Genomic DNA, 14,335 nt, shown 5'->3' with positions numbered 1-14,335 from the left:
TGGTAAAATACCTGTCTTTCTATATCTAAATACACACATACATGTGTATGTGCACACAGTAATGTATCAAAATACAACCACTGCCCAGAAAGAAATGTTGGTGTCACACATTACTTTCTAAATTTGAATTGTTCCTCACTGAAGGCCATTTACCTGTCCAAAGCCACACATGTGCTCCTCTATGTTGACTGCCATTAGGAAATGGATGATCTATGAACTAATGAAGTGGTAACAACACTTCCCTAATAAACCATGACCTCACTGAAGGCCATTTACATGTCCAAAGCCACACATGTGCTCCTCTATGTTGGCTGCCATTAATGATCTGTGAACTATGAAGTGGTAACACCACTTCCCAAACAAACCAACAGTGCGGGGTTTACCAAGCAAGAATGTGACCAACTGTGTTCTCCAAAGGCGAGTTCTTAAGAAATGAGGATTTTACTCATGACAGGCCACAGAACATCAGCTCCTAGGCACAGAGCTCTTCCATTTCCCTTACCCCAGCAGTGTTGGGCATTAGGATCAGTGCAGCTTGGGGAGCATCGTGCTCATGCCTGGGGGCAGTCAGGGCTCTGCCCTGCCCTGCTTAGCGCATTAGTAGCAATAACAGAAAGCCTTACCCTGCTGGCTCGGAGCTTCAACCGGCTGAGAGGCTGCCTGCAAGACTGGCTCAGAAGCAGAGGAGTCTCCCAGCACAGAGTTTAGAGAGTTCTCAACAGAGGCAGGGGTAGCTGCAGAGGGAGAAGGGAGAACACTAGGCTTGGATGAGGGAGTCGAGGCATTCGGGGAGTTGGGAGAAGGAGAAGCTTGAGGCCCAGAGAGTGACAGAGGCGGAAAGGAAGGCAGCGGGGGGGGAGGAGGTGGCGGAGGCGGCGTTGGACCTGAGGTAGAAGGTGAAGGAACCGGATAAGCCAGGTTTTCGGGAAGCCCGTTGGGAGCCGTGGGAGAAGACGTGGACGCTTGGGCCGCTGCGTTGGAAGCCGCCACGGGCAGGACGGGTCTGGGCCCGGCGGCCTTGCCCGGAGGGCTGCTGATCATGACCGGAGGAGACGGGGGCAGGGGCGCGAAGCTGGGCGCGGCCCAGGCCGCGGGCCTGCTGCTGCTGCTGGGAGGCAACGTGGCCGCGGCGCCCACGGGAGAAGGGGGCCGGGAGCTTTTGTTCACGGGCCGAGGAACCGTGGCGTAATGGGGGAGAACGGGGTGGAAAGCCGAGCCTAGGGATGTAGCAAAACGCGATGCAGAGTGCCTTAGAGGCGGTGTAGGGGGAGTGGAGGTCGGTGGTGCAGAAGTCACTACAGCGTACTCCGGTGTGGCCTCGGCCATTGGCGCTGAGACTGCTTTTGCATATGATGGAGGAGGTGCTGAAGGAGGCTGGCAACTGGAGTATTCAGGAAGTGGAGTGCTATACGGGGAGTTGTCGAAAGATGGAGCTGGACAGAAGATGGAAAGCAGCAGCAAAGGCAGGATAAAAAAAGGAGAAAGAGAAAAAGGGAGCTAATGAAGCAACAAAACCAGCATTCGAACAAAATGTAAAAATGTAGACTACAGTTAGTACCAGAGGATTAGGCACAAGTGAAAATACTGTTAGGAAAGTTTTACATATTATCAACAGCTGCTCTTAAAATTTACCAACTCTTTTTGTGCCAACAACTGAATTTACAAGTACGTTCTAGAGGAAGTTTTCTCAAATCCCATCTGTAAGATGGGTTAGATATAGGGTTGAGCAATCAGTCTTTTACCAGCTTTTATCTTCTTGTTTGGTTGCAAACTGGAAGCAAATGTAGCGATCTTAATGATCTTAGTGATAATTTGTTTCATTAGCGATCTTAGCGATCATTTGTTTCAACTCCAATAATAAAACTCTTACCATAGGCAGCAAGTGTCATCTCTCTATTCCCCAGAAAAAGCTGCATAGCAAATATTGAAAGTACTGGGAATAAAGCTACCAATAAAATCCTCTGCTCTAAAATGACTTACATAGTATTCCTTGACTTTCACCATGAGCTGACTTATGTAAATTGAGTTTGAGACTGAAGAACAACCAAGAACTTGACTAATGTTCCATTATATTACCAAAATGAGAAAGCTTTCAGTTATCACTGGATGCTTTTCCACAGGCAGAGCATTATCTTATCTACAAATACATACAACACATTTCACTGAAATGTTACTACAATGATAGATTAGGCAAGGCATCAGACTGAAAAGCATTTCTCACACTATTACTTTGCCTTATATAGCAACATACCTTCTATGTTAACACACTCAACCTGATACCTTTTAGGGGTTTTTTCCCAACTTATGTAATGACAACACATTTGTTGAATAGAGCAAACAATGATAAGGTATTTAGAAAGTTTAACTCATCACACTTCAACCAATGTTGGAGGTGCCCAAAATGATTCAAGCTCTTCAACGCAATCAGAGAGTACGGCAACGGAGTGAGCAAAGAATGCAAAAAAATTTATTTCAGAATTAATGGAAAATTATGACAGGAAAGTCAAATGTCTTAGACTTCTTGCCATAAAAAAAGGGAAGGGATTCCAGCCAAATGAAGCCTGAAACACTGACTGTGGCTACACAGCTGTACACCCTTGCCATTTGTTGGTTCTCTCCCACTCCATCACCCAAACACATCAAGACCGGTCTGGTGGTAGAACATGCTCGGATTTTGAAATTCTTACCAGCATTTGAAATTCTTCTCTCTCTTTCCCATTCCAACTGTTCCCTTTCCAACTGTTCTTGCCGCTCTCTCTCTTGCCTCTCCCGTTCGAGTCGTTCCAGTCTCTCACGGTCCTGCCTCTCCTTCTCCTGTCTCTCCCTCTCCAGGCGCTCCTGCCGTTCCCTCTCCTGCCGTTCCCTCTCCAGCTGCTCCTGCTCCAGGCGCTCTCTTTCCAGCCTTTCCCTTTCCAGCCTCTCTCTCTCCAGCCTCTCCCGTTCCATCCGTTCGCGATCCAGCCTCTCCCGTTCCAGCTCCTTCTGCCTCTGCTGCTCTTGCAACTGTCTGCAGTGGTGAGAAAAGGAAAGAGACTCAGCTGCAAAGTGAAAATCAAACACATCAGGCAGCTCTTCAAAGGACAAGGAGATAAACCAACAATCCTGGAAGCAGCCAGAACAAAAGCACAGCATTTGTACCTACCTGGAAGTCTTAATCCTAACATGCCACTTTTCTGAGCTGGATAATAGTTTTATTATGTTTACAGTAGAAAGAATCACATATCTGATTTCCCCTTAACTAACTGAACATTTTGAGAGGCAAACTTCAAGAGGTAATTTACTGCTCATTTAATAACTGATACAATCTTCCCAGTTTGGGATATGGAGTTACATTTGTTCTTTGCACAGTATTTTATACTCACAGCAGTGAACAGAAGTACAGTGAAACAGCGCTAACACAAATACTCATTAAAAAAAAAGAAACACCTCAAATAAATTATGGTTTTTGGATTAACTAGTCAGATAGAATTCATCCATATTTTATTTTATTCCATATCCATCAAAATGTGCACGTGTCCATCCCCACTTGCATCCTAACAGACACACACACAGCTGAACTGGCAACAACATGAGAACACCCTGAAGGCACAGGAAAAATGGACATGGTCAAAAAAAATCCAGGGTGCAGCAGCCAAGGAAACACTGCAGGGCTTCCAGCTCATGGGAGGCTTTGCAAAGCAAAGCAAAGAGGGGGAAGATGTGAAGAGGAGGAAAACAAGTAAAAGCCAGGCAGTGGAAATACCCTAAGGGTAAGAAGAAACCTTCCAAAATTTTCTGCCAAAGCCACTGGGTTGGCTGAAAGGACTTTCATGAAAAAAAAAATGCAGTGGGAAAAGCTATATACCACCTGTCTGATCCTTTCTTCTCAACTTGTTCTGTATTTTCTTTAGGGTTTTAAGGCTTTTTAAAAGACATATCTTCCTAGTTGGTTAAAATACAGCTTCTTGATTTTCAAAGCTTTTTCATCTCTTGGGGATAACTCAGTGATGAAACAAAATGGTGTTGATCCTCCTCCCAGCTGTGGCCAGTGTGTTCCTGTCAGTACACAACACCGAAAATGCTGCTAGTTGTTGTTCTCTATTTAATACTTGTTTCAAAAAAAAAAAAAGAAAAATCACAACAGTTAGAAAGAAAATCTGGCCTACAAAGCACAGAGCCATTTTTTCTGCCATGTTTCAGAAGCAAACTGATGACAGCTTCTCAACAAACAAAAAGCACATCCAGCTCTTAACTATAAAGCAGAGAGGAGACCTGAATTTTCACACCTCAAGTAACAGATGTGTGTTTTCTATACTGGGCAATTTAATTTGGACAGTCATTGGCAATATTATGCTGTGTATGTAGAGTCATAAGGACAGAATTCTGAAAAGGAAGGGAACTTCAGCTGTTTCACTCCTTTTCATGACCAGAAAATACCAGCATAACTGGAAACTCCAGCCCATGAACTATTGTAATTGAAATCCATTCCATCTTCGGACCATTGTTTTTCCATTACAAACAAAAAAAATTACAAATTTTGAAATTTTATTATTTCTATAACCAAGTAAGTTCCTGTTGTGCACAACAAAAGGACTTTTTTCACTACTTAACTCATTACCCATCAGAAGCAAAAAACCAGTTCTGCTCCTTGACCATTTCCTCCCTCAGCCACAAACCAAAGATGTAAGAACAGTCAATATGAAACCAGAGCTGCAACCCAGCTTTTGTTAAATGACTGATTTTTAGCATCTCAAGTCCACTAAAAAGTCTGGTGATTGACCCATACAGATTTTGAGCCAGTAGAGGAGTTTTAGAAATGTTAATATAATACAATATATTATAATGAATATAATACAAACCACAGAAATATTAATTTAATACCTCCAAGAGGTATTAAAAATATTTTTGATGTTACACTTTTGCTTGTTCTGTACAAAACTGATTTGACTATGTGCTCCTTTTTCTCCTCAGATAAAACCTATTATTAGAGGAAAACAGGGTTTTCATCAAGGCTAACTTCAGCTTGGTCATGTTAAAATTCTTTTTTTTTTTCCATAAAGGAAATGGAAAAAATGGTGGATGCACATGTTTTTATCTAAAAGACTGTTCAGAGCAGAAGACAACACTGACAGATTCCAAAGCAGCTTTGTTTATTTCCATCATTCTTTTGCATCCATTTGCCAGAAATGAGCATATTCCACCTAGAAATGTACACTTTGTTCATCCCAAACCTAAAATGTAGATATGACATTTGAGATCATAAACATTTCAGGTTATATTTAGTTTATAATACTGGAAGGTATCAATTCCCTGGGTTTAACAACACATCAAGCTACTGCCAGAAAATTTATTTTTCTTAAGTTCTTCATTTCTTTACATAAATAGAAGCTCAGTATAGGTCACTCCTCACACAAGGGCAGCATTGCCAAGGCTGTTTTGCAATAAGCCATACCAAGGGCTCTGCCATAATTTCATATTTCCATAAACAACTTGGAAAAGTGAGGTGCTTGTCATAAAGCTCCTTAATAATATTTAGTTATTTAGGGCAGCAAAGATGATGGCTGATTATAAAGAACTACTGATCTTCTAATTCCAACTAACCTGGGAATAAAATTGGCAAATAAGCCTTCACTGAAGTGAAGCAGAGCAGAGAGAGGGAAATATCTGCTAAATGAATTTACAAAGTGCTGGACTTTGAGTTGCCTATGGACCCAGGAGCGAGATCTAAGGGTTACAACAACATCCCTTCATTGATGTGTCCTGTTTAAAAACCCTAACCAGACACTAAACATGAAGAAAGGATTATGGACAGTTCAGAAATAGCACCACCCTGCCTCACAATCCCTGCATCCCTGTTCCCACCTCAAAACAGGGAGAAAATCAGAGCTGAAAAGATTTTAAGAGCAGCAGAAAACTGTTATCAAATGTACTCAACACCTTCCAACTAAAAAAAAAATTTAGAAAGCTGTAATTCTGCATTCTGGGAAAGACAACAGGAGCTGTATGAAATCCTGAGTGATGGAGACACCACTTCACAACAGCTGGGAGTAAAGAGTCAATGAAATAATGAGAGCAAAGCTCAAAAAAAAGAGCAGCCCTGCCCATCAGGGAGATGAGCTATGGAACTCCTTGCCAGAGTGATTCAAACAAAAAGCAGGAAAAAGCCCACAGAGGGGGAAAAACCCACCAAGAACCATGGGAAATTATTGAGAAAATAGCAACTCCATCATGCAGAAGCTGTTGAACCAAGGGATACCCAGAGGATGGAGAGCAGCAGAGGGAAGCATTCCAGGTGTTTGGCCTGGCCCACAAGGGTTTGTGTAATAGCAAAATGCATCTAAGTGTTTAAATTTAGTCTGAAGCAAAAATTATTTCAACTGGCAACGAACACTATCAAATTATATTGGCCAAATAAGATAAAAGACAGTGAAATAACCACTTTTATCCACCTGAATAACAAAGTACTCATAATTTAGTAAATATTGAGTAAGGCAGTATTTAACTATTTTTTTTTTTTGGAAAAGAATCCCCATTCCCCATTTCTTCAGAAAATAAAAGGAATAAGCCCAGAATTTTTTGCCAGGAACAAAGTTAAGCACTTAGCTTACAATGCAAAATCTCTACCAAGAGAGGGCAGCAAAACACCTTGCAAGCATATCTTATAAATATGAGATTAAATACACCATTGTTGAGAATAATTTCTCATTATATGTCACTGAAGCATTCCTTTTTCAACAAAGAAAAAAAAGAGAAGCCAAAATAACAGGCAAACAAAAAAAAAAAACCCAACCAAAACTCCCACACCTCACAACTCATTACACTTCTGCTGTAATTTTAACAATTTTAATAAACCTTTTGAATAGCAAACCAAAAGGTGCATAGGTCAGATGCCAGTAATGCAATCAAGCTGCTTTAACACAACTTAATAAGCAAGGAAGATTCCAAAAGCTACACACTAGATCTTAGCAAGTGTTACAGTTGTAGCTAAAAGATTAAGACCACATTTGATTATTAAAGATAAAATTTAAAAAAATAAATCCCTTTAGCTTTGTTTAGTCAGCATTAGATAGTATAATTTTATTTTAAAATTTTGTCAGAGATCAAAATTATATTAGACAAAAGCATTAGCAGATTAAGGAGAGTCATCACACACCAATTAAAGTGCATCTGAATGTCGAGACTGGTAATTCAAGAACCCTGTGAAAGCAATACCTGAACACCCTTCAGTCTTGGAAAGCACATCTGGACACCAGGACAACTTCTGAAAAAGCTAAAGAGATACTCCAAATGCCCCAGAGAGCTGTCTTGTAGTGAAATGCTTGTTATGCAAAGACAATGTGATTATTCCAACTATTTCAGAAGTGTGACTTATTAAATGTAAGAGGTAATTTCCATGAAATAGCTGAGCCTGCTGTAGAGCTGCACATGTCAGTCACACACAAGGGGCTGTTACTCATGTTTAGATTCAGAGTCAACTTTAGAACCTCAGAATAGCTGGGAGCTCTATCACAGTGACTGTTCATGACACTTTCTTTGTGGATTTTAATTAGCTTCATGCCAAAAGCATTTTGGGAAACTTCACTTTGGGGTGTTTTGGGAGAGGCTCTTGGTTATTTTTTTTTTTTTTTTGGTAGTGCTGTTTTTAAATTAGCTTACTTTAATACTGCACCAGCTTTTAAAATTATTTCCCCTCTTGCCCTTATAATTTTGTCCAGTTAAGGAGATACTGTTTGAGGATAAAGAAAGAATAATATTTACAATATTAACTCGTGACTTAATATGAGCATTAATCCTGCAGTTCTTTGGGCAGCCAAGCAGCAGGAGCATGACTACATTCTTGAAATAACACATGGGGGAAAAAAAAGATGCAATGAGCAGAATTAAGCACACACTGTTGCATCCCTGCTGGAAAAAATCCCCCCACATTCTGAGATGGTGACAATGTTTAGAATTTCTCCTACGTGACAACTGCAAAACAGAATTGCAGTTAATTTACTTACTCAGGTACACACAAAGCCTTTCTGGCTGGCTCTTGATCATAAAAAGGAATAACAATTCAGCAGCCCTGCTGTCTCAGCTCCTGTTATTCTGTGAAATGAGCAAGCACCACATGCACACACTGAGATCACTTTCCATTTAGCAAGTAGCACCACTTCATTCAAAGGCCAGTGTGAGTGATGGGTGACTAGGAAGCTGTCTCAAATTAATTCTTTTTTTTTTTTTTTTTGATCTGTATTGGGGAGGGGGAAGGGAACAGATGGGTTTTTTTAATTTCTCCTCCTTGAGGTGAATGGCTGTGAGATCCTCTGGGCCTTTTGCTGAAGACCTCAACACAGTCAATCAAAACAATGGAGCCCTCAGTTAATTCCTTTTAAAATGTGGCCATTACCACACAGGTTGAAGAGAAGACAAAGATCTCAACTAGATTAAGAGACTTCAGTGTTTACTGGTAAAACAACATTCTGGTTCAGAGCAGAGTTAACAGCCAGAGGCAATCTGTCCTTTCCTGGGACACTTTGCACATCTAAGCCTCCATATCTCTGTCACCAGCAGCAGAGTCACTGGATTTGTACAAAACTCCTTCCACCAGAGCAAGGATGCCTTGAAACATGAAGAAACTCCAGCTGTGTCAAAACCCAGAGCTTCTGTCACAAGGGCACCAAGAGGGAAAAAAGACCCTATGAGTAACAAATGCAGAGCTGAAACAGTCTGCAAAGCAAAGAGCTGCCTGCTCTGGCAGGTCACCTTGCTTCCTCAAGTGGAAGTTGTGCTGTACATTCACATAAATCTTCAGCATTCTAACACTAGCTTGCTTTGCTCTTGGCTGTGAGATCAAGCCATTACGTTTTTTCCTAAAAAGATGATAGGAAACTGCACTGAGGAGCACATATATCAACCTGAATAACAGAGTTCAGCCACGAACCTGGAAGGCTTCTTGTCACAAAGCCAGATACATTAAAAACAGAGGTATTTCCATGAACAGTACAAAGGCATCTTTGTATCACATCCAAATTCAGGAGGCACTGAGCTGACAGACACTCCAAGATGAACAGAAACTTGTTTGAAGTATTTAATTTTAAAACTCACTGTAGAAAACAAAGATCCAAGACAAAGCCTGCAGAAAACAAAATATCTTGAGGAACAGACCTGACTGAAGCAATTGCTGCATTGAATGAAGAGGTCAGCTGCAGGCAGACAATTCGTAATATCTGACAGCTGTTAGTTGTCATTTATGAACACACCAATTTCACATTTCATTCTTTCTTGGCAGAAAAACTGGGTGTCAAAGCAGGGCATCAAATCACTCAAAGATCAATATGAACACTATCCCTGTTTTGTCTGCTTAAAGATACAAAAACAAGGCAAATGAGGAGGAGGGGGAAGAATTTCAATATGTGTATCAAAAGAAGACACCAAAAGCCATCACTTGAGTTACTAAAAAACAACGTGGACTTAAAAATATACAATTGAGGGGAGATTTTCTGTGTCTCACATGGTGTTTTTTTTGCTTTTTTGAAAAATAGTTTCTTGCTTGTGCTGTTACTTTTTCTAAAATGACAAAGTGTGTCAGAAGAGAGACCTAAAGATGACACTAAGAAGGCAGCATGAAGGTTGCCAGACTATTGCTGATTGTAAGTATTGCAGTAATATTCTGCATTTATTGTTCTGAAAGTTACCATTCAGGCATTCAGTATAAGAAATCAAATGTGGTTCTAAGAAAGTACTCAACAGCTTATACATCTTTCTTTCTGTGTTTCACTAGGGTTTTTTTTTTAAGTTTTAAAGGCAAGAAATCTAGGAATAATACTATGCTAAATTCTAGAAGTAAATGTATCACATCAGCTATTATTAAAGCTGGGCTCATCAATCCAAACAAACTAGGCTGCTCAAGCTGGAGCCTCAGTGTACCCAGACTTTTGGGGCTGCCCTGAGCTCCTCTAACCCAGCCCCAAACTGCAGAGCAACAAGCAAGCCAGCAATGTTTGGAGTTTTATTCTCAAATGCTGTTAGCCCCAGCATGTGGGCACAGATAGCATTATCTAATCCAACAGTCACTACTCACTAGAACACATCTCACATGATGGTTTCTCCTCCTCCCAGCACTGAGTCACTGCAGCAAACACAGCAGCAGCTGGCTGCACACAGGCTACACAATGTCTGCCTGAGCCACAGGCACCAGCACAGATGCAGGCTGACCTCAGCTCCATCTGAAGCATGCTGTCCTCTACCCTGTGATCACCAGGAACTCTTCTCTGGACATCCACAGAAGTAGATACAGACACAGACAAGCTACTTCAGCCTTGAAACTATTATAGGGGGAAAAAGTGCTTTGGCATGTTATTTTGAACTTAGCTCCTAGGCATAGGCACCAGCACAGATGCAGGCTGACCTCAGCTCCATCTGAAGCACCTTGTCCTCTACCTTGTGATCACCAGGAACATCTGGACATCCACAGAAGAAGATACAGACACAGCCAAGCTACTTTATCCCTGTTGAAACTATTATAGGGGGAAAAAATGCTTTGACATGTTATTTTGAAGTTAGATCCTAGGCACAGGCACCAGCACCAGGCTGACCTCAGCTCCATCTGAAGCACCTTGTTCTCTATGTTGTGATCACCAGGAACATCTGGACATCCACAGAAGTAGATAAAGTGGATACAGACACAGCCAAACTACTTTAGCACTGTTGAAACTATTACAGGGGGAAAAAGTGCTTTAACATGTTTTGAACTTAGCTCCTAGGCACAGGCACCAGTAACAGATGCAGGCTGACCTCAGCTCCATCTGAAGCATGCTGTCCTCTACCTTGTGATCACCAGGAACATCTGGACATCCACAGAAGTAGATGCAGACACAGCCAACCTACTTTAGCCTTGTAGGGGGAAAAAAAAGTGCTTTCACATGTTATTTTGAACTTAGCTCCTAGGCACACAGATGCAGGCTGATCTCAGCTCAGCTCCATCTGAAGCACCTTGTCCTCTACCCTGTGATCACCAGGAACATCTGGACATCCACAGAAGTAGATACACACACAGCCAACCTACTTGAGCCTCGTTGAAACTATTACAGGGGAAAAAAAGTGCTTAGACATGTTATTTTGAACTTAGCTCCTAGCTTGATTTTTAATAGTTTAATCCCCTGATCATCTTCTGTACAAGTTCGGGAAAATGAGTCCTGTTATGGCTCTTCAAATTTGCAGGAATTTATCTGAGTAATCAAAATGAGGTACAAGCATTAAACTTGCTCTTCCATCTTTAATATTAAATATTTATTCACCACTCCAAAACTCAGCATTTGCCACAGAGCTCACTCTCCTGTATGGTCACGCAAATCTACTGAATATTTACAATATCTCAGTGCCCACACATTATGTACCATGGAATGAACACACACCACCCCCCAAATTTCATAATTCATGTACAAAGAGAAAATACATCCACATCTTGGAGATTTGCAAGCTGTATTGACATCAAACACAGGCAGCCTCCACAGAGACTGAGAATCTTCATAAATAAGAAGTTCAGGATGCACCAATAACATAAGCTCAGCAGAAGTGATCAATATTTAACCTCTTTGCATCTTCCTAAGCAATCTCAGCTGCATAAACTTCACTTTGCATTATCTAAACTAAACTCCTGCCCTGAAACTTTTACCAGGTCAGCTTTATTTTCTGTCAAGTGCTTGACAGTCAGGACAGTTTCTACCTGAGCATAATCCACATGGTGCCAGAGAAACCCAGACCAGACTTAGTCAGCTTGGTACAATGAGCAGGACACAGGAACTCAGAAGATCTGCCAAGTCTGACTGTTAAATGCCAGAGGTTTGTGAAGTGAGTTGCTGTATTTGCTATGGAAATGACAATTTTTGCCACTCTGAACTGTGCTCTGCACCTTTGGTTGCTTCAGCAGCACTGAGAGGTGAGACTGGTTCAAATTGTGGTTTGTATCAAACACTTTACACAAGGTGAAATGATGATGTAATTAATTAACTGCATTTATCATGATTTTGAAACACTGCACAAATCCAGGTCCTTACAGCTATTTCCAAAGTTCAGGCAGCTTTCTCTTGATCAGACACCATTGCAAGTAACACTTCCAATGTCCATTTGATTTTCCCTGTACATTAATGTGGTCCACAGGTTGATGGTTCTTCCCTCTAAAAACAGGATACCTACTAGGAACTCTCATTCTATTCTAATCATCAAAATCTGCAATGTCATATATCATATCATATATCATCCAACCCCTCCTGTTCTTCATTCTCACGTATCTCAACTCACATCAGCAACAAGGACTTGCTTCGTTCAGCAAAACACCAAAAGAAATTTGATTGCTACAAGTCCCATTGGTGCACTGATGCCTGTTCTTGTGCTCCTCACACTTCCACAGCAATCCTCCTCTCTTCTACATGAACTGAAAATTCCCTCTTGGTATCTGTCAAATGCTTTACCAAAGCCTTTCTGCTTTTGTGAAGAAAATACTGTCTGGGTCCAGTTTACTGTCCAATGTTTTATCTGTTACCAAAGTCAAATTAACAGGCTTTCATCTCCTTGATCAAAAGGGATTTAAGGTTTAAGAAGGAGCTTTTATATTATAAGCTAAAAATGCATTAGCTGCAAGTAGCAAGAACTAGGTTTTATCAGTCAAACAAAATTAGTAGCCAGCCACTGTGATAAAGACATGAAGAGACAACTAGGAACTTGAAATGCATTAGACAGAGGAATTCTAACAGACTATGGGATCTATTAAAGCTCTTGGATAAACCTCATTAAGCCTAATTTTCCTCATCTCCATCTTTTTAATAATATTATCTCAAACTAAGAGAACATGAGCTTTTCTGGCAGATGCTAGATCACAGAAAGACACCTGTACTCATGGAATTTTAGAAAAAAGAAGAATCTCAGCACTAGAAAAACCTACTTTCATTGGCAACTCCCTCTCAGTAGTGAATTCCAGTGAGTACAACTGGAACACAACTTGTTAAAAGGGAACAACAATAACCAAAAATCTGGGAAAATGCAGAACAACTTTCAACTCCAGTTTCATATTCTGCACTAAACAGAAAAAAGCTCACAGAACTGAAAGATTTGAAAGCAATTCTACTGATGTCATCAGAATACTGCTTAATGGAAGAGTGGTCTCCTCAGCAGATCAATGTCACCAGCATCTACAATTATGCTGTAACCATACAACACCCATTACACCTACCCATAAAGCCAGGTTAGTCTCTGAAAGCTTCACTACAAATGGAAAGAAAATTAGGCTTAAAAAAGAAAAAAAAAAAAAGGAAAAGCCCTTTTGATTCCATCTAAACCATGTCTAAGCCCAGCTACAAACAATACAATCATATGAGTGGATGCTACTGACCTCTCAAACCCTAAACCAAAAAACCAACAACTCCATCATATTCATGTGTATCTCAGATTAGAGCTGTGTGCTCAGTTATTATCTAATCAATCCACTTGCCTTCTAAAGAAATCCTACTTCCCTGGAAGAAGCTGTTGGATAAATGGCACCATTTCAGAAGCAAAGCTGGAAGCTGTACATCTGCCCACTAACTAGGGAAAAGTCACAGGCTGTGGGAAATCAGTAGAAACAAGGTTACCAGGGACACACAGCCATGGGCAAACTTTTATTCCTTTAAACTACAATAGCTACATTGACACTGAATTGCAGGATTTTTTCTTTTAGCACTTCTACATATGTTTTCAAAACAGCTCAGGAGTATGTAATAATTACTAAGTTACAAGGGGGGAAATGTTTTACTATAGTTAAAGAATAAGATTAGCAAAATTCAGAAAAAATGTTTTAATCTGTAAAATAAAAATCTTGCCTTCAAGTCTCTTATTTACTAAGAAACTGCTACATTTGACAGCCTCTGAACTTGGACTAAAACTAAGAATCCTTCCACCGGATGTTACAAAATCCACACTATATCAATACTAAATTCTAGCACAGGCATACCCTGTGTTTTCTTTAACAGTACTACCACAAACGAAGCTAAACCAAAGCCAATAAAGTATTTAATAATTACAATCCCTCCCAATATTCTGCTGTTGCATTTTCCAAGCCTGTAATGTTTTTGAGTACTTACGAAAGGATTCGGTCGAGTTTTGGTCCATGACGCCCCTGAAGGGCAGTAGGGGGCTTGTACACCCTCATCATTCCTTACGATCTGTACAGCTCCTCTGTTCCTGGAGCTCTTTATTTATGAAGCAGTGACCATTTTGAAGTTATTTATAAACATTAACTCATTAAATTCCCAAGTGTCATCTTAGATACCAACTCAGTGACTCATGTTCCTGACAATGTATTTACCACGGTTGGGAGAGAAGGTAAATTTACATGCACCAG

General features: G+C 40.6%; 1 protein-coding gene across 8 annotated transcripts in view; it reads right to left on the bottom strand.

Moving 5' to 3' along the window:
• ENAH (ENAH actin regulator) overlaps positions 1–14,335 on the bottom strand; it is a 91,133-nt gene that overhangs the window by 16,176 nt on the left and 60,622 nt on the right. For 3 of the 8 annotated variants that reach the window (XM_054290305.1, XM_054290306.1, XM_054290308.1), the window contains 2 exons: positions 2,688–3,007; positions 624–1,433 (listed from right to left, as the gene is read on the bottom strand). In XM_054290305.1, the coding sequence (XP_054146280.1) occupies positions 624–1,433; positions 2,688–3,007 (1,130 nt within the window). The remainder of the gene's footprint in view (positions 1–623; positions 1,434–2,687; positions 3,008–14,335) is intronic. The other 5 variants (XM_054290309.1, XM_054290310.1, XM_054290312.1 and 2 more) reach the window with 3 other exon arrangements.

The sequence above is a fragment of the Melozone crissalis genome, unplaced genomic scaffold, assembly GCF_028551555.1.
Source record: "Melozone crissalis strain CALT ecotype California unplaced genomic scaffold, PUWL_Pcris_2 ptg000081l_1, whole genome shotgun sequence".
NCBI lineage: Eukaryota > Metazoa > Chordata > Aves > Passeriformes > Passerellidae > Melozone > Melozone crissalis.
The sequence above is the reverse complement of the archived record's forward strand: the minus strand, read 5'-3'. Positions and strand labels throughout refer to the sequence as shown.